The 24,421-nt window shown below is 47.0% G+C and overlaps 1 protein-coding gene across 1 annotated transcript; it reads right to left on the bottom strand.

Moving 5' to 3' along the window:
- Positions 1–945: 945 nt before the first annotated feature.
- On the bottom strand, positions 946–23,087 carry LOC144180506 (uncharacterized). Its single transcript, XM_077708838.1, has 4 exons — positions 22,898–23,087; positions 16,438–16,540; positions 6,254–6,549; positions 946–1,709 (listed from the first exon to the last, which is right to left on the bottom strand). The coding sequence occupies exons 1-4, from the start codon at positions 23,075–23,077 to the stop codon at positions 1,293–1,295; spliced, it is 996 nt and encodes a 331-aa protein (XP_077564964.1). The 5' UTR covers positions 23,078–23,087; the 3' UTR covers positions 946–1,292.
- Between the last annotated feature and the right edge of the window lie 1,334 nt (positions 23,088–24,421).

Consider the following 24,421-nt stretch of genomic DNA (forward strand, 5'->3'; position numbering starts at 1 on the left):
GGAGACGTTGTTCGCCTAAAGAATAGTGCTTAGAGTTAAAGATCAGTAAAACAGTTTATTCTGTATTAGTGGCAACTGTGCATTATGGCGCCTGCTTTTGTGACTACCATTACACGTTGCACTACAACTGGAGGAAAGGTACGTCCACGAATAGATATAACTAGCTCCATTCTCTGTCATGCGAATCCCCGCTTTACAAACAACTTTTCTTATCTGCTGTACCCTGAATTTAATCCGTGACGCCCGCCAATTATTCCGTCTACCCCTTTTATGCAGCGAGCGTGTTAATAGTGTCGCCCACCTTGCGGAAGTAATCCGCACGGCAAGTCTATCGAACGTCCCTTTCACATATTGGTTAAGAACACCCCTCCATTGTTCCGAGCATGCTTGCCCTAAAACGTGTTGCACAGTTCTCATTGATTCTGGCTGACACGCGTCATGTCACTGGAGCGACTTATAGAATGCAATGACAAGTACTCGTTTTCTAACGATCATTTAAACCCTTACTGAAGGTGAGGCGCTGCAGCATTTGCTTAAAAGTAGCACATGTGAATTAGGCTTGTACACATCCTGTATAAAATTCACTGTTGTATCCCTTTATATTGGGTGTATTGAGGAACGCTAGAGTTCGTCCTGTGGCTTTCCTTCTCTTGTGTTCTGTCCTTGCGCTAGTACAATGTACCGAGTGTATTCAAACCAACTAGCGGAACTTTCCGTCCTTAATTCTGCCCTTAATTTGTTTCCCTTATCTTAGATGATGTAACGACGGTGAATGAAGTACAGGATGGAAATAATGTTGAAGTGTACCCTACTTGAAAATACCCTACTTTGTAAATATTGTGTGGTGAAAAAACAAGCAAGCACTTTCACAAAGCATATGCAGGAGGTATTTATTGGAATCCCTTGTCGAAACCTAATCGGAGCCGGAGATCGAAACCCAGGCGCTCAAATTCAGACTACGAAATCCGTTAAGGATTTGCTCCATCCACGCCAATGTTAGAGGAAGCATGTCAGGTACAGGTGCGACACAATGCTCTTTTCAAGGTATGTAGGAAGACTATCTTTGTTCAAGGTACATTAAATAGATCATACCAACCTCGCGGGCTGGTTTGTCGGCCGTGATTGTAATGCAATGCGCTATGAACGCGACAAACCGAATTAAACGACACATCACATAGCGCAGTCTGCGCTGTATGGTTGTATCATGCACTTACCACCTCACATTATTGTCGTATACAGTTTTAACCAATATAGCCTGCATTTATTAAAACAATTTTGCCCAGCTTCTACAGCTAGTGCTCCGCTACAGGCTGTTTAAAAGCACGAGCGGAATGAAATATTTTTCGCTCGAAGAGGTGGGAATGGGCGACCATACTTCCATCACTGGCCTTCTGGCCTAACCAGCTGATTGACCCTTTTGTCGGAGAGGCTGTCCCGTCCGACGTAGGAACACATTGCAGAGAGATCGCGCTATCGCGCCTAAGAATGCTGGTAGTCGATGTGCGGCGTGAACCTGGGTTCGTGATTGGGGCCTTCGCAAGAGCTGATCCCGATGAGCGAGCAGCGGTTGCGGGAGAAGGGACGACGCCGCTTTCTGAATGAGAGGGTGATCCGCGCGAGGCCTCAACGGTCCCTTGTTTCCATGGCTCTTGATCCGGCTGCTCAATGGTGAGTCGTGTCTGTTGCTGCTTGTCAGAAGCATGAGGTACCTGGGAAGTGATGCACGTGCATGGATGAAGGCAACGTTTACGAACTGATGTGACAATTATTCTTTTAAAAGAATAACGAGACGAGTTAGGTGAGTGTTCGTGGGGTATAGCGAAAGTAAAGTATTTAGTAACTGCTAGCTTTGCCTGTCAGAACCGTAGGCGTTCACAAACGATAATGTTCACCAAAACATGGATCTACAAAACCCAATAGAAAACAGAGAATGTGGGGATTTTTAAATGCTGAGGCTTGATTTTATTCCTAACGTAGACAAACAATTTTTCCCTCAATTTTCCGGCACGTTCCCTGTTTCATTTCCCGCTAAAATGTCGCAATCCAAACCGATTACGTACCAAGAGAAAAAGTATACTGTTACTGTAATTCACATGGAACAGATGGTTGCAGCACCAGTTTCCTGTCTACTACACCTTCTAAGAAACTCTATGCGCTCCTACTTCTCCGAACAAACTACACGAGACCCGTATCTGCTCACTTCGCGGCAAATGACCGTAAAAGATGCTAGTCTTCTGCCGCCCCTGCCACGTAAAAGCCTCTCTTTTTGCCCCGCCCACCTCACACGTTCTTGCCCTCCCGTCTCGCGTACCCCCCATAAACGCGCTGGAGGTTCGCCAAAGTCAATTCAATTTTCCCGCGTCTCATTGCTCGCGCGCCATCTACTGGAACCTCTCGTTACTCTTGCCCTTCTATAGGCCTCCTGCGCTGCCCAGGGGGCGCTGCGCAAGCAGCTTCCGGGTAGCACTTCCGGGTAGTACAAAGCTGCGCGGGTCCCATAGGATCGCGTGTTGACAGAAGCAAAATGAGCTCGATGGTCCCAATTGTTTTGCGACATGGCCACCAGCCCATCCCCGACGAGCCCGGTCTCTTCTGGCGATCAACTTGGCATTAGTGGGGAAAGCTTTGCAGCGCTAAATACGTTTACAGCGCCGATGAAAGCGCCTGGACGGTGACGGCGCTCTCCCACTCGCAGGTTCACTGTACATTTGAAGTGAGTTTAAACTAATACTCTAGGTGACAAGGACTTTTCAACAACAGCCGATCAAAAAACAAGAGTGGCGAAATCGGCGATGATCGCGCTTTAAAAAGCCAGAGTCCGGCGGACCGCTGGCTCGCCTGCTGCGGTGCGCCGCTCTTTTACGTACCTGCGCTCTATGCGTGCACTTTCATTATAAACAGTGCTCGTTTGCATCGCCGTTACGAATACATGGTGCAGCGTTAGCTTGCCGTTTTGTTTCGTCTCTCAGTGACAAAATGCAGCGAGCGTCAAAAACGTGAAATCTGTTTGGCGATTCCGAAATTAAGGTGGTCGGGCGAACTCAGAGGCTGTTGGCTTTCTTTGTTTGCTCACACACACTTTACTTAATTACGCTCTTGCATTATATATTCCCAGTTCGCACTTAATAGGCTAGAATGAGGGTCAGACACGTTTTGAATTGTAGGGCCGAGTTTCATATTTGAGAATAATCTGGCCAAGTGTGAAGATGGGGGACAATTCAACTCGAAGCGACAAATTCTCTGTTCTTGTCTCGCTGCCTAACTCCATTTGAAGACAAAACTGGCGTGTCGGCGTTCAGATTATTAGCGACGACCCCTGCACTAGAAGATAACCAACAGAGTCAGTGATGATCGTATGTAAATATTTGGGGCCGCGCGCGGTGTATGTGGCTGTTATGTTAGGCAAATATAGAAGTACACATCTTTGCAGGTAGCGGGCGTGCGATTTGGTGCTTGTTTTGCGTCCTTCAATCACGCTTAATTTGTTTATTTGACGCCATTGCCTCACCTACTCGCTAGTATACATGTACCCTGCTGTTCGTAAATCGTGCGGCGTAAGAGGTTACACAAGAATCATTTAGTTTGCGAAAATACAAAACAAAATTTCCACTCGTTTTCGAGGTGGTGCCAGGCCAGCAGTGTCAGCTGAGTCGACTGTGTAATTCCTGCGTTCGCTTGCATGCTCCCACTGAAACAACATTTTGCAGTTACCAGCAGCGTTCCGTGTTTATGCTACTCGTGAACTTTCCTTTGTCGACCGCACGCAAGAAGAAAGGACGATAATGGTCGTCAGGAAGTTAGACCAGCCGACCTGGCGATACTGTCCCACGCCGCGACGACCGCGACAGCTCGCTCAAAAGAAAGCCAATAAATCGGCTTGTTTTAGCGGATATTATTTTGTTTAGCCTCTGCAGCTACTTTAAGACCTATTTCATACTGTATGCAGTCCTTTAAACGCGCCACAAAGCGATTAAACTAAGTGCAACTAACTTTCACTCTGGCTTGTAATTGAAAACACATGGACGGCGGCGAGGGTCGTCTGCTTTTGTACTACCAAGAGGCGTCGGCCACAAGGGGCGCTGCATGTCGCCAAAACTCCAGCGCAGGAGGCGAATCCGTCACAAGGTGTCGGCGCGAGGTTTGGGATAGGGCGTGAGCCGTCTTTGTATTTTGGGGTCAAAATATTGTTTTCAACGAGTATTTTTAGATTTGCTGGTTCAAAAATCAAGCCCACTTGCACTTTCAATTTAAAAGAACATTGTTTGCACTTGTAATGTAATGTTTGCTAAAATAGGCCAGTTTGCTTGACATGTTGTTGACATGTTTCCTCTAGTTGAATTACGGTGACACGTTTAGTGGTTTGGAAAGGTTTTGGCTACATAAAGTTTCGGTTTCAGAATCTTCTCCCTTTGGCCAGAGGTGTTAGTGGTGGCGAAGGGAAACCTTGTTGGTATACATCAACGGAGGCGATTACTAGACCCTAGCCATTCGCAGCACCGCGAAAAAAAAATCTCGGGACAATTACGTCTGCCTACGCACTCTGAAGGAGGAAGCCTAGCGATACTTATCTACTTATCAACGGCTTATCTACTGTCGCATTGTCTTGCTTATCTTTCATCGCTATCGTTTCTTTGTGTTTCGACGCGGAATGCTTCCGCAGGCCGAAAGCCGTAGGTGATAGTGCAGTGGTGACGCACTGGGCTCCCACTTTAGAGAAATCCCATAAGTATTTATACAAAGCGACATTCTTGTTAGTACTACCGATGGCGTCCTGTCGGGAAACTGATCATTTCCCCAAAAGCTGGTTGTTCTTCCGAAAATGTCTGATCTCTGGACACAAGATGCGTGCGTAGAACGGAACTTTCATTCTGTCAAAGCGGTTACTTCAAGATCGCGAAGAAGGAACGGTTGTATAGGAGGCAACACGCGCACCAAATCATGAAGAAGTACAATAGTTTACTTTCATGTGATAAACCTCTTATCGGTATGCATTTGGGTCGTTCATCGGTACGTGTACTTAGTGTGCCAAAAATTGTAGCATGTGTTCGTTCTTTATTTGTAATTTAAATCTTTGGCGCTTTGACGATTGGTTGGACGCACTTCAAACGAAGGTTTGACGCACTGTGTTTTCGCCCTTCTCTCCACTTTCTTTAGGAAAGAACGGTACATATTTTTTAGTTTCTTTAAACAGCGGCGGCCATTTTCTTGACCGGCCACTAAAACAACAAACACCATGTTTTTTAGCACAATGGGGCATGTAGGCTTCGCTCTATATATCGGACCAACCTTTCCTTGAGGCACTCGTCTAGTGTATGAAAGATACTTTTAAATCTGCGAAATCTCGCCACTTTTACAGGTAAAGAAGTTTGCCTTTCTTGCGAACTGCAACCGCTCGCCTCTCTCCACTCGATCTGAGCTGTCGTCGCATCATCATATGATTAACTTTCCTGGCCCTTCGGTTGCTGCCAATCATTCGCCAACGCGTTCGTGATTAATTACCACGCAAGCGCACTAAGCCTAAGGCGTCCTTGTGGGCATTGGGATCTGACCGTCTCCGTCTCGTTTTAGCCCAGGAAGCTTCTAAGGAATCCCTGGGAAAATAAAGAATTGATTGAGTTGCATTGATTGAAAGTGTATTGTTTCGTGGGAAGTAAGAATAAGAAGTAAAAACAGCTTCCCGAGAGCACCCAATGCAGCTTTTGCCAGTCCTATAGCATGGGGGCGTTGGAAATAAGTGACCTTCGCCGCGTCTAAATAAACTGACGGTGATTAAAAGAAAACTTTATTCTACAGCAATATTTCGTGCGTCATAGCTTATTCGTTTCTGTTGTGAACATTTTCTGACATTTGCTAGTGACACTGTTTCGTAACAGGCAGGCAAAGAAAATTTTTCGAGTTTACAACACACGGCTACTCGAAAAAATACCTGTTGAGGGTTTGTCCTAATTTGTTTTATTAAACAGCACAGACATTACAAGGAAAGCCTACAGCGTACAACCTGCATTTATCGACGTAACAGCCGGCCAAAGGAAACGGCTCCGAATCCGTCGAATGGTTTCTTCGAAGTCATTCCACAAGTATTTCCCTGTTCTTGTCCCTGTTTCTGCTGCAAACACACTATTGTGCCCTTTCCAAGCTCTTCTGTTTGAGTTGCCGTGTTCGCCCGAATGGCTGGGTGAAGGTTGTCTAGGTGTACTATGGACTGGCTTCCAGTGCCCAACGGCGCACGTGAACGATATAGTTATTGCCGTACCTTCTCGCTCTTGTCGTACGTTGTCTCCAGAGTAAGGTCAGATATGGATCGGCACTCAGCTGGTCCGAAGCCTACGGTTGGCGTCCTGGGCGCCGGCGGGCTGCAGCCAATTCCGGTGATAAGCAGCTGTGGAACCCAGCTCATGGCACGAGGCCTAGGCTTCAGAATGGACGGACGGCGCACGTCCACCCTGGAGGGGACCACCGGAGAGCCCTCCTCTTCGTTCGCTGTGGCCTCTGCGACAACCGACGGCTGGGGGTCGCTGGCTTCTTTCGAAGTCGGTGTCTGGGGGACAGCTGACGAAGGAAGGTCGAGTCACATACCTAGCTTAACCCTCCGAGGCAGTCAGAAGGCACTGGGGCCCTTACGCAAATCAGAATTCCGCACGTATACTGTATAATTTGGTCGCAACGTACAATTGGGTCGCACGTATAATTGGTCGCAATATTTAAAACGCTAATTTGAGCTCGTGAGCCGTTACACAAGCAAAAAAGAGCTTCCGTCATTAGAAGTGTGCTTGAAAGAGAATAACACACTGGCGAAAAATGTATCAGCTCCAAGCGATGGAGGTACGTTTCATACACGTGATCATCGTTAAGTTAAAGCAAGGCTTGAAGACGTTTAGGGTAAGATGTTAATGCATAAACAAGGCAAGCAGTGTTTCTTTAACTGAAGAGCCTATCAGGTTGTTGTCTCTCTAGAATATGTGATAACTTCATATAGGTCATTCTTAACGCGGATCAGCAAGGCCGCTCCTCGATTATTGAAAATAGTAGCTGGCGGAGCTGCGTTGCTTTGATCAGTCTCCCATTGCATTTCGTCGCAGTGCGGCGGCCGACTGAAAATTACCATTTTTTTAGATTGGCGCAATCACAGCTAACGTTTCAGAGCCGCATCCAGGCCCAAGAAACTGAGTGTTCCCGATATTTGCAACTGACGTGATTTATGCAGGTATGAGAGGAAGTTGGGAAATGCGGGCGAGATAAAAGTGGGCTCAGTTGTGTCCTAACACGGTTCATTTCACGTTGCCGCTGCGTGTGCGTATGCCCTTGAAGCATACATAACATGTTAGCACCTCGCTGGGTGAATAATAATTGCAAATATGCCAATAAATACCCCAAAGCTAATAAAACTTGAAGAATGTTTGCCCTTTTATTAGTGCAGATTGTAATTGACCAAAAGAATAATTGGAAGATCCACTTGTGAATCCTTATGAGTCCCTGACGATCTCATCATCATCCACCCTAAAGGAACACTGAAGTGAATTTGTCAAGCTCCCGTTTTTGCGTGCACTGCTTAGACTGGCTGAAATTAACACACGTTTCATTCGTTATTTGGTTGATACGTCGGTAATTATTTTAACAAGCTTAAAGAAGAAAAACCACCAAGCGCGGACTGCGGCGGCCGCACCAAAAGGTTGTGACGTCGGGAGGAGGTGCACCGTGACTGGACGATGCCCAAGATTAGAATTCAAACAAGTTTCGCTTTCGGTTTTGCAGAACAACATGCTCGACATCCGACGTTATAGTTCGATGGGCATTCTCAATATCTCAAAAATCACCATAACGCGCTTCTGTCATGTTTTCGGCCGTAAAATGCCTAAGATAAGCCTGCAGAACGGTTTGAAATTGTAGCCACCACTACCTGAGGCCTATGCCGTGGATGAACGCCCTCCGTGTCACAGCAGACGCTCAAATGCCATGCGCTTTTCCCCCATATTTGGAGCGTTCCTCACGCATGCTGGTATTGTACAGAGCGTGTTCGCAACAGACCTGTCTGCTGATTCTTGGCTGTGCCCCCTACCCGCAAGCAGTCAGTGCTTATGGCAACAGCACGCCAACGAGAACTCGCTAGCGCATCACTGTCAGTCTGCGCACTTTCTGCGAACTCGCTCGAGGATCAGTGAACGTTGCGGCCCAAAAATGGTGAACTTAGGATAGAAAACATCGGCCGAAAACGAAAAAAATTAACATACAAAAAAAAAAGAACGTACCTTCGGGGATTCGAACTTGCGACTTGCAAAATAAACCACCTAGGTCTCCTGACCACTCGACCGCGGGCCAGAGCTGCCGACTTTGGAAATATAAGGCATATAACGTATAACCAGTTTACACGTTTACTTAGTTTTAGCATTCCAATCAGCTTAGGTGACTATTTGTTGCATAGCCCTCGTGAAATTGCATTTCTTAGACGGAAACGAGTTCGCAGATCTGTGGTCGTGCTGCTGCCCGCTGTGCTTGTTCACCCAGCGCAAAAAAGGTGCTTCCTGCTCCATAGTTGTACGCTGTGCATAAGCGTTTGGCCAATTTTATTTCCTTAGAGCCTATATTGACTTCGCTGACTTCTCCCCCCCTCAAGTTGCCTGACATTTTCCTACTAGGGTACCAGTCAGCGAAGCGTCGCATGTGCGCTTTTTGTAGCACTTGTGTGGAGCGACCTGGAATTCGAGCTAGATACAGTGTACAAACTAACAAAGTAAAGAAAGGCACACTCTTTCATTCATAAATGTGTCGTGGCTTATATTCAAATGAGCGAACGAATTGCGACGACCCGTCGGCGGCCGGCGGACTAAACGCTGGGCCGACTGAATCTCTCGGAAGGTCGGCGAGCCGTGCAGTAGCGCAGTCATGCCAAGTCATTTCCTCCTGACGTCACATGAAAACGCCACAGAAAATGGGCCAGGATACAGAGAGGAGGACAGCATTTTTCAATTGATTTTTCTACGAAATAAATTCGCGTAAACGCAGTCAGAGCAGTCGAAACATGGCCTATGGACTCAGAACGACCATATGCGCTAGTAATCCAGCAATGTTTACAAATCACGTCAGTGTCCCTTTAACTTGACACATCGTGCCAACCGTGATTTGCGTTAGTGTGGTCTCACTGCTGTTTGGACTGAGCATCCCACCGCAGTCACTAGTATTGTGACTCGCATCCCAGCTTGTCACCGATGTTGAAAATCAGCCATCCCGACGCTCTCACCACTGTTGAGACTGGGCCTCCACCGCAGCCAACCATGTTACGACTGGCCATCCGAGCGCAGTCACCGGTGAAGCGACGTTGCCTTGCTCCGTCCGCTATCGACGTGGTGCAGAGCAGAGTGATGAAGTTCTCGGGCCGACGAAAAGTTCAAGCAACATTTATATACAGTATGTACAAGGGTAAGCAAACCTTACATGGCTCGCACAAAGGCGACAGCACCTCTCCACTCGGCGCCTCCGAAACGTAACACAGAAGAATGCCTCAAGGCGGGTTTTATACCCCTGGGAGTCCGTTGGAGCACTGAGAAGTTTGAATCACTCAAATAACGACTCTCGCTGGCCGAAGTTTCAATCCGACGAATGGATGCGAAGGGGTTGCGTAAGCCGAGCCGCCACGATGGGGAAAGGGAGGGCGACGCCGTCGCCGTCTCTGCGAAGCTACCTCTAGGCGTGTGGCGGCATGTCGGTTGCCGGTCGTTAACTCGATGCATGATTCGGCCGATCGGCCGCGACGGGAAAAGGAGAGACGCCTCTGCGGCGATGCATGTTAGGGCCTGTCGGGCATGGGCGGTTTGGTCTGTTTTGGACGAGGCGTGAATCGGCCCCGCTGTTGGCACGTCGCCCCGTGCAACGAATGTGGGCCGGGCGCTCTGGCACAACAGTGCTCAGGTTTGCTCTTTTAAGCAGCGGAAATAGTTGGCTGTAGCTCCAATTGTTGCCTGCCTGTATCGACATTTCGTACCTGTCGTACCCATTCCACGTTTTCCCGCGTACTCGGTTCTTGACACTCTTCCCGCTCCATTTTAGAAAGCGTACAAGTGATTCGTTGTACGCGTAGGCGAGCTAAATGATAAGCTCACCGGGAAGAAAGAGCGGGCCGTTACCGTTCCGACTAAACGTCTCTCTGACAACTGTAGGTTATCAACGGCGCCACAGCAGTCAGTGCCGCCGCCGGCTTAGGGCTCGGTTTGACGTTCCCCTCTCCGCCCTCGCTCCATATCTGTTCTCTCGCTCTCTCTCGGCGAATTGGTGGCGCATAGTTTGGCTGACTTGCCCCATCTATTTCTCACGGAATAGGCACCAGTAACTATATCCAGAAACCTAATGCGCACAAAACGTAAGCTTCAGAGAGTAATGAAAAAATGATGCACCCCTCCGTCCAACGACGACGATGGTTGAACGCGAAGCTTTGTGGTGATAAATTGTTCGGTTAGCCAATCCCACACTGCGAGAATGTGCTACTATGGAGGTAGGCACCACCTTTCTAAAATACCCACAGCAACTCTCGGGTGTGCACTCCGTAGGCCTAGAGTTTGGGTTTGGGGAGTACGGCACGAATTGGTACCGCTGCTTGGCATTCCCTTCGACCATGTCGAAATGGAGCAATGGGGTAGACGCCGATTTCATAATGCGAGGGACCCAGGTTCGATTACAGACGCGGGAAGCGTTTTTCGTTTTCACTCCACCTACGATCATGCATCATCAGCGTCCGAGAAAGTTGGGTTTCCTGAAAGGCGTATTGGTATACAACGGCGTCAGCTTGGTCTGTAGGAGTAGGTGCTGGTATGGGATTGACTGTTGTGCTACAATTGCAACTCCTCCAGAGAGCTGCACGGAACCGTCCGTGTCTTTTCTAAATACAGAATAGTTTTAACGAAAGTTATTTCGGCTAGGTTTGAGATGCGTTTTTTAAAGACATAATACTCATTTGGTGTTGCGACAGCAATTTATAAAAATCGCCTAAATTTTTTAGAAGGCCTCTGCAGTTTCAGAGAACTATGTTATCAGCCACCATCAGAATACGCTCTAACAACGGTTGAGATTAGTGCTGTTCTGCCCTCCTCACAGGCTCACGTCGCCTTTCCAGGAGGCCTGAGCCTAGGTGGCTTTTGTTTTGTCCGGTCAATAGATGTGCCGCACCCTCGTTGCGTCCCACGCACGGGAGAGCTCGGCGTTGTGCCCATGGCTTCTTGTGAAGCCTCCACGTAGGGCTAGGCTGGCTGCTTGAGGAAGCATGCCTCTCAGCCGTCGGCAGCACAGCAGTGCCAGCTATGGGCCTAGCATGGGCATCAGGGGTTGCCGGGGCAACCTCGGATGCTTCTTTTGGAGCAGATGCAGCGGCCGTAGCCGCCGGCACCCCAGGGGGGAGTTGCGTTCCTTGGGGCCTCACTGGGAATGTATTAAGGTGCACTCTAGCCGAATGTAGCGCTGCCCGCTGACGCGCCAAACTGGAAAAGCTGGTGTGAGTCAAAAACAGTCTCTGGCGTGCTTCCCAAAAAGTCATGTTCTACTTGAACTGCAATGCAATGACTTTTTTTCCTTTTTACTTTGGGAAAGAGCGTGAGAATGCGACGTGGTCTCCTTTGCAATTTACAGAGTGAAATGGAGCTTCGCAGCTGTCAGACGTGTGGTCAGCAAGGCTACACTTGCGCATACTGCCTTGCCTCGGCAGCTTGTAAATCCATGACCAAATCTCTGACATTTGCAACACCGGGTAGCGTTCGGGATGTAAGAACGCACACGCATGTTAACATAGCCTGCCTCAACAGACTCAAGCGATATGCTTGTAAAGAAAGTGAGAATGACATGCTTGGTAGGTATTTGGTTTCCATCAATACGTATCTTGATTCTTTGAACATTGATGACATTCTGACCATCGAACCCCCCAAGAAGCTCTTGTTCAGACAAACTTATGCAATCTCCATCGGAGGATACACCCCTGGCAGTGTCCGTAGACCAGTGGGGTGTTACGGTCACAGGGTTGCCACCTACGGTAGTTAATTTGGTCAGTTTTGCACGCTGTTCTGCATGTTTGACTTCCAACAGGAGGTCGCCACATCCTAGCTTGCTAACTTTCTAGCCACTTCCTATCTCATTTGTTAGAACTTTGGCTACTAGAAATGGTGACAGGTGTCTCATAAAGGTTTCTTATTTTCAAAGTGCATGACATGGATTTCGGGAACGCTTTCTGAAGTTGTAAGATTTCGGTATCTGTGCTACTTCGCTGAGCCCCCGTTTTGGGGGTTAATCACTGAAAAAGATTTGGTTGCCATAAATTGTTGCTTATATTCAGCGGTCGTGCTGGCCGTCCACCATCGAGCCCAACATGGGAACGCAACTGATGTATGTTAGCCATACACGGCTGCTCTAACCCTGCGTAATTGATGGAGGTTGATTTTCGATCACAGGGTTCACCCTCGCAACCACGAAAAAAATGTGAAATTGGGGAATAAAATAGATGAAATGACAGCATAGAAAAGGAGATAGGAAAGAAATAGAGTTGAGAGGAGGACCGATAAAGGTTACTGACTTGTTCCCCCCCTGGTCGGGACCGACAGGGGCACCGTCTGCGGGTAGCGGGTGCCAAAGTGGCAAGCTTAAAGGGGCACTGACACAAAAATTTCGCATCTTGTTTTTTTTGTTGCGATAAGTAGCTAGTGGCCTACTTATAACCTGTAGAAACCTCATTTGTTTCAGCGTGCGACGGTTGTTTAATTAGAGGCATTTTAAATGCGGCCAGTCGCAGTTTCGGTTTCAGCGAGTGCCGCGAAACGATGGATTTTGTGGATTTTGTGTGAACAAAGCTGACCACGTGGCCGTCGGAGGTATATCACAGAGCATAGCCGCCGTAGCACTGTCGAATCCGCATCGACGGCAGTTTCTGCGAATGCTCCCACGTACTGATCTCGTGCGGCGCTTAATTGAAAAGCGACCGTGGATGTGACGCAGGCGCTGCGAGTGCAAATGCTACCGCGGCTAAAGAACGACGCGCGACGCTCGAGACGGTGGGTGGCAAGACGCGCGCTGGGAGCAGCCGGCCGGTCTGCCTACAGGTCCGCCTACAGATGTGTTCGGCTTAGCACTGCGGCGGATATTCGAGTGCCGCTCTCGTAAACGGTGCAGACGACATTTTTTAATGCAACCCGCCATCGCATCATTAACTCCTTTCTCATGTAAGCCACCACGGTCGGGACTTGGGGACAATTTCGTGCAGCGGTAACAAGCTATCACTCGAGCTACCTGCGCCGGCCTGGGCCACTTCGCGGCCGGGGCCGCCGCCTGCACAGCGACCGTGCGGCTAGCTCAGTGGGCTTTTCGTGCCTCCGGCGGGTTTTCGCATCCAATGGTAATAAACAGTAACAGAGTGCCTGATATCGCAGTAGAACTTTGGTCGCGGCCAGCTGCCCGATGAGCTGACGAAATCATGAAAGTAGAAAAAACTGCGCGTAAAAGACAGGACCGTGAAAGTAGAAAAAACTGCGCATAAAAGACAGGACCGTGACAAGTAGACAGGACAAGCGCATGTTTTTTCTACTTTCATGATGCTGCACCAACTAGCCCAACAACATGCTATACTAAGCTGACGAAATCACGGCGCCTCCGCCGCCAACGATCGGGTCGTTCGTTCTCGAGAGCAGAAGCTCCGCCCTCCGGCCCTCTGATTGGAGCGGCGAGCCGGGCGAGCCGGCGAAAAAAACGCCGGCAGTTCGGGAGCGGCAAACACAAACTCGTGACGTGTTTGTATGTTGTTTATTTACACAGTATCCTCGGGATGTCGATTGCGCGCGGTTCTCTGCTGGCTGCTCGTTTGCGTTTCGCACACTTTAAAATTGATTTTAAATATGTTCTAGGCTGTATTCGCCGCTGATATTTTGCAGATGATGTATATGTGTTCCCACCAATCTATCTCCGAAGTTATCTCGCCTTCAAAATTTTGTGTCAGTGCCCCTTTAAACAGCTCGGCTGTTAAAACGAGTGAGAAAGAACAGCTGATTCACATGCTCTGGCTTAGCTCCAGTAGCAGCAGACGAATGGTTTTGGGCGACCACACTCACTGCGGTCATGCATTTAATTGTACTTTTCGATGTGCCTCCTCTAACGCCAAGGTGCGGTTCAGAAAAAGTCTGCCTTGGGACCTTATGGGGACTATTTTATCATATAGAGAGAAAGATGTGAAAAGTTAGCACTACTGCATTAAGCATTTGCTACTTTTGAATGGCCGTACCTTAAATATAATCAAGTGACAAAGTTTAGATACAATCAAAACACTTCCTTCCTCACAATCGAGTATCCCTGTAAAAAACGTTAGAGAAATTTTAAGATCAAATTGTTATGTACAGCGTTCCGTACGGTACGCTGAACGGAACGATTGGGTACAGTTTGATGCGTGAATGAGATTGTTTTGGCTGTGCCCTGAAACCTTCTCGGTTATAGTGTACAAGCGGACGTCAAAATTGAGGTCGCAATGAAATAACGGTGGTCATTCCCCCCCCTCCCCCTCCCCCCCTTACCCGCTGTAATTGTGCGTCCTAATACGCCTAGAGCTTCACGATCACTTCGCCGCATGCCGCCGCTTCTCCGCGGCCCTTACGGGAGTGGCGTTGCGTGGCTCATAGGGGATCATGCAGTGTTTTGCTTCTCTTTCGTTGCTTTTTGCCTTTTCGCGTCCTAAACAACTTGTTATGGTGATGTATGCAAGCAAAGAGTACGTTTAGGGCACTTCAAAAAACAGCTGCGTCTTGGGAGAGTGCTCAAACGCCAACAAGAGGTATCCGGGAACGCGGTTATGAGCGCTTTTAGGTCACTCTTACGGGCGTCCGCGACGGCAGCAGCCTATCACCACAGTCACCTCCGAGTACGTGAGGCGCAGGTGAATTCTTTTGTCGTCTTGTTTAGATCTGATACTGGCACAGTGAGCGGTTGGTTTCGTTTTGCAGCGAGAACAACGAATGTTGCTTTGTTTCGAATATATACGCAGTAGAAAACTATGTTTCGTGAATGCTCTACCCAATACTTGACAATAACTTGTGGATTTTATAGGAATATAAGCGACGCGAGAATTTTACGTATATTGCAAGGCTGTGGTTCGTTATGTGCAGAGTCAGGCCTTACATCAAGGACCGAGGAAAGTTAATGAAACCACGGAAAAATAATGATCTGCCAATTCCGGAAGAAACAGAGCAGTTCGTACGTGAATGAAAATACACAGTGCAGCTTCGGAAACGCTCAAGACGTCTGTCGAAACTTAAGCAAGGTAGTACTCAGCAGAGCAACCAGATGTGAAATGCACTGATATTTCGCAAGACGTTGGGGGGAAGAGCTGGTGGGGGACGCTTAGCTATCGTTGAGTAGAAATGCGGAGCAAAATCAAGGCATGAACGTTTTAGCAATCCCACGCGCACAAGCTTCGCGTTCACTTTCTTTTTGTTTTTCGACTTCAACGAACATACGATCTCCCAGCGAAAGCATTTCTTGATGTGTACAGTAGGTAAGTATACATTAAGTTTACAAGCGATAAATGGTGGCCTTGGAAGCGTGTGGTATCTGATAAGGCCTCCGATTTCAGTTTCTGCTAGATTCTGCAGGCTTCTTGTGTCATATGACGATTTTTCAAAGAAGAATTTATTAGCTCACGCGGACTACTCTATAAGCCCGCCTCCGCGCTTCTCGCGGAAGAAATACGTAGCAGATGCCCGATTGCGAGCGCTTCCCTCGGGACAAGACTGCCCAGCTATAAATTTTTTGTTGTGTGCTGATTCGGCGCGTCGAATTTTGCGTAATCCATCGTACTTATTTCTTATGTTTGTGAAATTTATGCCACATTGCTTTTCCAGGGTAGTCATCAATATCTCAGCTGTCAAGCGTAGCTGGCGTGGTTAGGCATGATTTCTACGCAAGATTTGTAAGCACACAAAACCGATTTGCATCGTATACTGTGTAGCCGTAACCTGGCCATCTGAAGAAACACTGCTTACGGAGATATTGTTAGTAAATTTAAGGACAGTGGAATTATAATCATATCCGCGCATATGCTGGTTTCGCGGCGTCGGCCTGTGACAACGCCTGACGCTTAGGCCTATACGGACCAAATGTACCACACTAAGATCGCGTCAGAGGCAGTTACTCTCGTAAATACACCACATTTGGGAACAGAGTGACTGCTCTACATAAATATGTCTTACCAAGGCATACACACAGTGAATATCAGCCGTCAGCGTCTCGAAAAAGCAGCGGCGACAGTGGTGAGCAGGCTGGAGACTCCCGCGACTTCTACCGAACGGAGCCGCTAGGGAGACTTCAGAAGCGCCCCTATCGGCAGCGCTCGATGCGTATAGCAGGTTGGTTCGCCGCAAATAGCAGCGATTTTATACCTTTGACTTTCGCATTGATCGCAATGAAGCGCGGGGATGTAGAGCTGCTCACCGACATGGGTGCGCTTGTTGTGGCGTTTGGACGAGTGCTTCGACTTCTCCGGCGTACTGGCCAAGCTAGGTGACTTGACGCGGCGGTCGCGCTTCTTCTTTGCCTGTTTGAAAGGGGTTAATAAGGAAAGTGTTGAGGTGGGTAGTTCTGGATCACCGCAGTTTACTCTACAGAAGCATTCACGCACCCAGCCAGGAAATTGCACGAGTGATGCCGTTTATAATACGAGTCAAAATTAGGGACCGCACATTGCCGTCGCAGCTTCAAGCACGGCGTCCTCCATCACGCTGGGCGGCAGCACAGATCCCATTTTCGAATCAAGTATCAGACACGCTGCTGTCATTCAGCAAATTTGCTTTGCTGGATTGGATTGGATTGGAAATCAATTGGACACTCAATTGCATTGTGGTGAAGGTAAACCGCAGAATTGCCGTAGAGTAGAGTATTCTGACAGAAGCAATCGCAATAAATAAAAGTCCTTACTAGTATTCAACCAATATTCAAGTACCCTGATTGTGAAAAATTCTGTAAATACATCATTACAAATGGCTTAGCCAGTTCTCATTTCTTGGGGTACAAGTCCAGTTTTTTCGGTATCAGCAGCAAGAGGGATAATTCTTATGATCAAAACGCTTTACTGAAGAATTTCTTATACGCTCTTTACGACAATTAAGGGTCCAGGACGCATCAGAAAGATTTTTTTCATTTTACATGCCGTCGCAGTTTTAAAGAGGAAAGCTGAAAACTCAAGGGAAGAAAGCGGGCCAACGGCGCCACAAATTCCGTGTGGGACTTACTATCAGCCGATACCTAATGCCCGTCTCCGAAGGACGCCAAAAGAGAAACATATCTTCTGAGCTTAACCTGTTTGACGTTGAGCGTTCAGTAGAATAGCTTCATTTTGTTCAGGTGTTCTGCTGTGACGTAACGTACGTACCGCACACGCTAACTGCATATGTTCCAGTAGCGGTCTAGTATTCAAAATAGTTGAAAAAAAAAGTAGCTCAGTGGCTTCTTAAGGCTGCAAAAGTACAAAGATACACAGCTGCTGAGACATAAAAAAAACACACATCAACGCAGAGTATGAAAGGTGGAAAATATTGCCACACTAAGTGAAGTTTGGATTATGAAACAAGTCGAACCAAACTGAGGGTTTAGTTACATTTTTTTTGGGGGGGGGGGAGGGGGGAGGGGGGGATTCTGAGGGAACCTTCGTTAAAGCGAAACTTTCAGTCTCTCACTGATGTCGTCTGTAGTGCACCCAACAATCCACTGCAAGATGATCGTAGTCAAGTGAAGAATAATTAAAATGCTTCCGCTGCTCGGAATAGAACCATGGGGCCCTAAGCTTATGAAGATGGGTGTATACTCGATTGTTCTATTCCGGCACGCTCGAGGAAGCGTGGAATTGGAGAGGGGTGCATGGACACGCACATTAATACAGAAAATGCATCCCTCCATGTAGCGATGACAATGGTTGATCGCCAGGGAAAGCCACGGTAATGCCCTTATCGTAAAATCACACGAGAGCACAATCGCACTGCAGTAGACCATCCGCATAATAAATACCTTATGTGTATGGTAAATAAATGTTATGTGGGCCCGCTCGCCTCTGAGTTGGTTCGTTTAGTGTTTGGCGTGTATTTAGAAAGATTCGCGTACCCACATAGTTGTCGTTTGGACAGATGGTAGTTGAAGCTCCGTTGCGCTTATGGCTTTAATAGTTTGAGCAATGTTTAAGCTTTTAGAAAATAGTGGCATCATTTGCATTCAAAGCCTCGTACAAAGCCAATATTGTACGTAGCGTCTACTGGCACGATCTTTCCTCACTGCAATGGCTCTACCCAGGCTCCATGTGCGTTTCTCCAGAACTCTGTGTTTATTTAAACGGCCCAACGCCTGCCAGTTGGCGCGCACTTCCCCTCGATGTCACTCCCCAAAGTTTTCCTCCTTCTATCATGGTGCTTTATAGCAAGCAAAACCCATTCCCTGCTGCAAATTGGGTTGCCTATTCGTTCTGTTCATTTCCCTGCCTCATCCAGATCTATTTCCGGCATTTTAGAATCCTATTGTTGCTCACTTTTTGTCTGCGATTCGCGTGAACCGTCCGACGCAACTTCATGTATTATGTTTTATTTAGGATGGAATCTTTGCTTTTTGATCTCAGAGCCACACTGCGGTATACAAGCGTGGCACCAATTCAACTATTGCGTTTTCCTTCGCGCCTATGGAGTAGATAAATGTTTCAGTTAAGGCCCAAATTCCGGCCCCGAATGTTACGCAGTGTCAGCAGTATGCACTAGTCATGTGTCTACACCTTAGGCGACAACACAATCCTGCTGTTATCGAATGGTGCAGAAGTACCTTGCTACATTTCCGTTCGCACATCCTGGAAGGGAAACTGCACAAACAATAAGAACGAGCTCTACATGAACTCTGACTACTCAATGCAGCGTGAAGGAGCTATAAAATGGAGACTGCAAGAAGATGTTTGCGAATTGATTATGTTGCGAACGCCCGTACCACCTATGCGGCCGAACGCCCTTACTAAGCTTCTTAATGCGTACCATTCTTTGCCGACTTCGCACGCAGACGGGACGGCGTAACACCCTGTGTTTCCACAAATTGCCGATTTGGAGGTAGTTACACCTTTATTCGTTATAATAGCGCAAATGGAGATGATTGGTCGCACTGATTTTTGAAAAAAAAAATAGAAAAATAAATTTTATTAAAAATAATGTGACAGAATCAAGAATACGCATCTCATAAATCTCTCGCAAAAACCAAACAACAAAAGAAACAAGTCCGGAAAAGAACGCTGAGGAACCGAAATAAATAATGGCGAATTCGTGAACCGCGTAACGCACTACATTTCAGCAAAAATACAGATTTGCCGGTAGTTTCACCTTTATTTCTTATTATAGCGCAAGTGGAGATAACTGGTTGCAAAGAATTTTGAGAAAGTAAAAATAATAAAAATAAAAAACAACAAAATTCTAACAAAAATGACCCGACAGAAAAAAAATCTGCATGTAGTATATTTATCCAAATATCGAACAATAAACAACAAAGTTTGCAAAAGAACATTCAAAATACGAAATAAAGATACAGCGGAAAAGGCGAAAAGCCATGTCACGACGTGCATTTCTACAAAAATGCTGATTTGGTGGAAACGCCACCTTTATTCGTAAAAAAACGCAAGAATAGAGAAAATCGGTCGTACAGAATTTTGAAAAACCAAAAAAAAAGAGAAAAATATAAAAAAGGAAACTTCAACAAAAATGATCTACCAAAATCAAAGATAGGCATCTCATTGGCGGTAAATAGCGTCTTAGACATATCCTGCTAGAATTGAAGAATAAATAAGAAAACATCGCAAAAAAACGCTCAAAATAAGAAATAAAAAATGACGATATTGCGGACCGTGCTAAGCCCTGGATTTCCACAAATATTCTGAGTGACTTGTTTTTGACTAGTCGTGACAGGTCACTTGAAAGCCACTTACTTTGTTCTAGCGTGGCAAAAGTTTTCCGTTATGTACATGACTATTTTGTATTATATGACGCTGACGACGCAGGCGTCCCATCGGTATTGGCTCAAATCAGGAGCATTTTTGATGCATGTATGTCGTCAGAGGTCCTGACCTAGGAAGAGCCATCAAATCGCTCTAACAAGTTTCTTGATTTGAGACTCCGGCTGCTAAATAACTGCGCATACTGGCAGTACGACCTACGCGGCAACAAGCCAATCCTACCTTACGCGTCAGGTCATACGAAACTCGTGAAAAGAGCAATCGTCAAGACTTGTCTTGGCAACACCTTAGGGAAATACTGCCCCCATGCCATTCAGAGCAGTTTTGAGGCACAAGTACAGCTCCTTTTGGCCGCGGGGTATCGAACGTGTGTTGTGGCAGCTGTTGCTGAGTCGATGTTGAAAGAACCAAAATGTGGTTTATTCCTCTTACATGGGAATCAGTAAAACACGAAAGTGAAATGTGCAGCGAAATGTGCAGCTGAGCATGACTGGCGGGTCGGCGGCTGGGTTGTGAGTGTGCTTGGCGAGCGAAGTCCTGCTTCTGCTTCGGAAAAGGTGTACTGGAGTCATTTCTGTGATGGATATGACGTCAGTGAAATCTTGGTGTATCCCGGCATACAACACTTTCGTGTTGAAATATAAAACGCGAACCTGAACAACCCCAAGTATAACGTACTATTTAGTACTAAAGGGGCCTTCCCCGCAAGAGGCCCATATGTGCAGGGGTGCATCCTTTACAGGCCGCTTGCTTCCTTGTACTGGCGTCACCTCCGTGAGGGATATGACGTCAGGTACATCTTTGTGTACCCCGGAATAAAACACTTTTGTGTTAAAAAGAAAGAAAAGAAGCACGACCCCCATGAGTCCACCCCCCAAAGAAAGAGCCAATTGCTGTGGTGCCATAGACGCACACAGTTGCTCATGCCTTGAAGGAAGTAGGAAGCGGCTGAAATGTGAAGGTGGTGTTTTCAGCACCCCCCCCCCACCCCCCCACCCCGAAACTGTCGCAAATGTGCCGAAAAGTAAACTCGGGTATCACAACGCCTAACAAGTTTGCAACGAAACACCATAATAAGTTTTTTACCTGCACCGAAAAAGTTGTTTATTCTCTGCCTCTTTCGTAGGGTAAGCACTACGTCGGCCAAACTGGCCGATTTTTGAATCACACAATGAGGGAGCACCACCACAATACTTCGAAAACCGTTCACTGGTCATCTCTCCCGGCATTGTTGCGACTGCGATAGCAAATGCCGACCACTCCTGGACAAGAGCGTTGTGATAGGGGAGCACGCAAACCAAAACATGCGAGAAATCTTAGAGGCCACGGAAATAAAGACGTTAGCCGACCAATGCATGAGCACCACCGCTATTGCCCTCTCAGACAAGGAGTGTTGATTCTTGGCGCAGAATAGCCCACCTGTCAATTTTCGGTTTACAAACAGCTCTTTCGATTTTAACGCGGATTGTGTGTTGTGTTGATCGCACTTGCCCCGTAAGCAGATTAAAACGTAAAAAAAATGTCGTCATTATCACGCGACGCTCACGCCCTCACGTGCTCACGTGCGAACTCATTGTTTCCTTCCTTCTCCTTTTTGTTGTTTGTTGCCTGTGCGTGTATAAAAAATACTATCAGAAGGAATAAAAATCAGCTGTGAGTCAGCGCTGTGTTTGCGCCCCCTTTTCGTCTCGTGTTGTTTGCGCTGTTGCTGTTGCTATAATGATATAAATTTACATCATTGACGAGAAGAAACCGAAGAAAATTTATGAAGAATAAAATAATACGTCTTTCACTACTCATAGACATATTTAGCTGCAAATAGTTCACACTCTAGACAAACGGCATAAGAACGCTACGCGCTAGTAGGCTGATGATGATGATGATGATGATTCCTATTGGTTTCCGCTTTGAAGCGGGGTGATGACATGTCATCTTACCAAAAAAGCACTAATATAACCATGTTTTACACTCTTGCTTTAATACTAGCGCTGCTTAGGGCAGGCACTAAAGCTTATTAGGCCCGAAATACTTTCTTTTCCCTGTTACAGGTGGTAACTGTCCTAGGCAATATTCCCCTCTCTGCTTTTCGTCCACCAGCATTCTAATCTTCTTTTCGTCCCCTCGACAGCCTTGAAGTTAACTTCCTCTCTGATACCCTCAAATCCAAGGGCTTCTGAAAGCTTAATATTCCCTTCATGTAGATTTGGATGGATACCCTCACATGCTAACACTATGTGCTGCATAGTTTCTGTTTCTTTTACGCAGACCACACATACCCCATCATTTTGTGAATACTTCCCCACAAAACTCTTAGTTCGCAGGCAAACTGCTCTAGCCTCAAAAAGCAAAGCACTGCCCTGGGAATTATCGTAGAAATTTTCCTTTCAGATGTTCATCTTCTGAGCTCTGTACATCTCTAACGACGTTTTAGCTTCCATTTTTTCCCTCCATTTATTCGTTTCAATCTGCCTTGCCTCTTTTTTGGTTACCTTGGCTGTTTTGGATTCCCCACTGTTCTTTCCGTATTTCATCGTTAGCCTTCTAGTCTTTCTTAACCACTGCGTGTCCACGCTTTTCAAGTATAGGTACCTAAAAACCTTAGCTGCCCACCTTCGTGGATCCATTGCCCTCAACCTCATCTCAAAGCATATTTTGCTCTGAGCTTCTCTAACTTCAAACGACGCCCAGCCCATATCTCCCTGAACTGCTTCGTTAGTTGTTTTTCCATGCGCGCCTAAGGCGAAACGTCCTACCGTTCTCTGGTTTACTTCCAGGCCTGATAGAACGTCTGATTTTAAGCAGAGTACAGCATTCGCAAACGTGAGACCCGGAACCATTACTCCTTTCCACATTCCTCTTACTACTTCATATTTGTTATACCCCCATTCTCTCAATTTCTCCTTTTTTTGTTTTAAGCGATTTGCTCACCGGTGTCCGACTGCTGTTCTCCATCTTCTTCGCGTCACTTTGTCTCCGAGAACGCGACTTTCTGGCGCGTTTCCTGCCGCCGCCTTCTTTTGAAGCGGGTTCAAGGGCATCTATCGCCTTGCCAGTATTCGGCGATGATTTCTTACGAAGCCAGAGTGGAATACCTTGGCTTGATTCCATGTTGTCAGTATGAATGGAACGTGCAGTGTCAGCTTTTGATGCAGCTGCTAGCTTGGTAGTTTTCACTCTTTCCAAAGGTTTGTCGCCGAGCTGGTTGCTGGCCGTGTTCTCACTGGTGATTGTTGAAGCTGGGCTGGCCACCGGCGTCGGACTGTCGATGGCCGGACTAACGCTTGAGGAATCGCTGGACTTGAGGCCTGAAGTCGATCCCACGGATGTCATTGCTGAAGCCGGGCTGGCCACCGGCGTCGGACTGTCCATGACCGTAGTAACGCTTGAGGAAGCGCTGGACTTGAGGCCTGATGTCGATCCCACGGATGTCTGCGAAAATAAGCAAAGGGACTGGCTTAACGGAAACATACCACTATAAATTACGTGGAATTTCCTGCTGTAGAACGCACTTCTGAACGAGCACAATCTCCGGAATTCTTGAAAACTTGTAATACATTCCGGAAAACATGTGCAGATAATTCCGTGCTGCGGCGGTTTCACAGCGTCTAAGCCGTTTCTTCTGCTGACCCTTAGGGCCCGGTCACGATCCCTGCCACGACGGCTCTTTTTTTGTGTGTGCACACGAAAAACTGAAAAGCCTTTGTGTCAGATTTAGGCTTATGTGAAAGATACCCAGGTGGTCTAAATTAGTCATCAGCCTTACAGTGGGCCGGGCCGCATGCACCAAGTTGTATCTTGCCCGTAAAACACCCATAATTTTCAAAACCTAAATGTTCAAGTTATTTCAGCGTAGGTTTTCGTAATGTACTCTTAAAAATATTGCACATATTTTTCTGTCAATATCAAAGAAACGGCACGCCTGCACAAAGAAGAGCCCGAAAATTTGGCTATCGTTCAAGAAGGAACTGCAGCGAGATAGGCACATTTTTTGCGTTAAGAACACGAGGCCATGGGGCTTACAGACACACGGCTTTGTATCCTAGTTCGCCTCTAATTTGAGGCCGTACATGTGTCTGACAAGAAAGGGTTCCCCTTTACCCATAGTTCACAGCGTCACCTTAGAACGTATTTGGTCCCGGACTATTCCTTCCTCCCTTAATTTATTGTCCTCCCTCTCTCCTACTTGTCTCCCTGGCCCCACCCCGTCAATCTATTGCCATGCAACTCTTCAGAATGACTGAGACTAGCAAAGCCTTTCTGCCGTTCGCACGACTTGCAAGACTTTCTCTGTACAAGGGCATGTTTTCCCTGAAGTATATTGCTTAGAATATGAGAGAAACAAAATCACAAAACGCTTTCCGACTTCCACGCTTTGCTCCTCTGCGGCATCAACGTTTAGGCCTCTTATTCAATACATTTTATGTGCTGTACGCGATTTTCTCATGAGCTAAC

The sequence above is a fragment of the Haemaphysalis longicornis genome, unplaced genomic scaffold (assembly GCF_048455015.1).
Source record: "Haemaphysalis longicornis isolate Haplotype H1 unplaced genomic scaffold, Haemaphysalis longicornis Haplotype H1 scaffold_4, whole genome shotgun sequence".
In the NCBI taxonomy this organism is placed as follows: Eukaryota; Metazoa; Arthropoda; class Arachnida; order Ixodida; family Ixodidae; genus Haemaphysalis; species Haemaphysalis longicornis.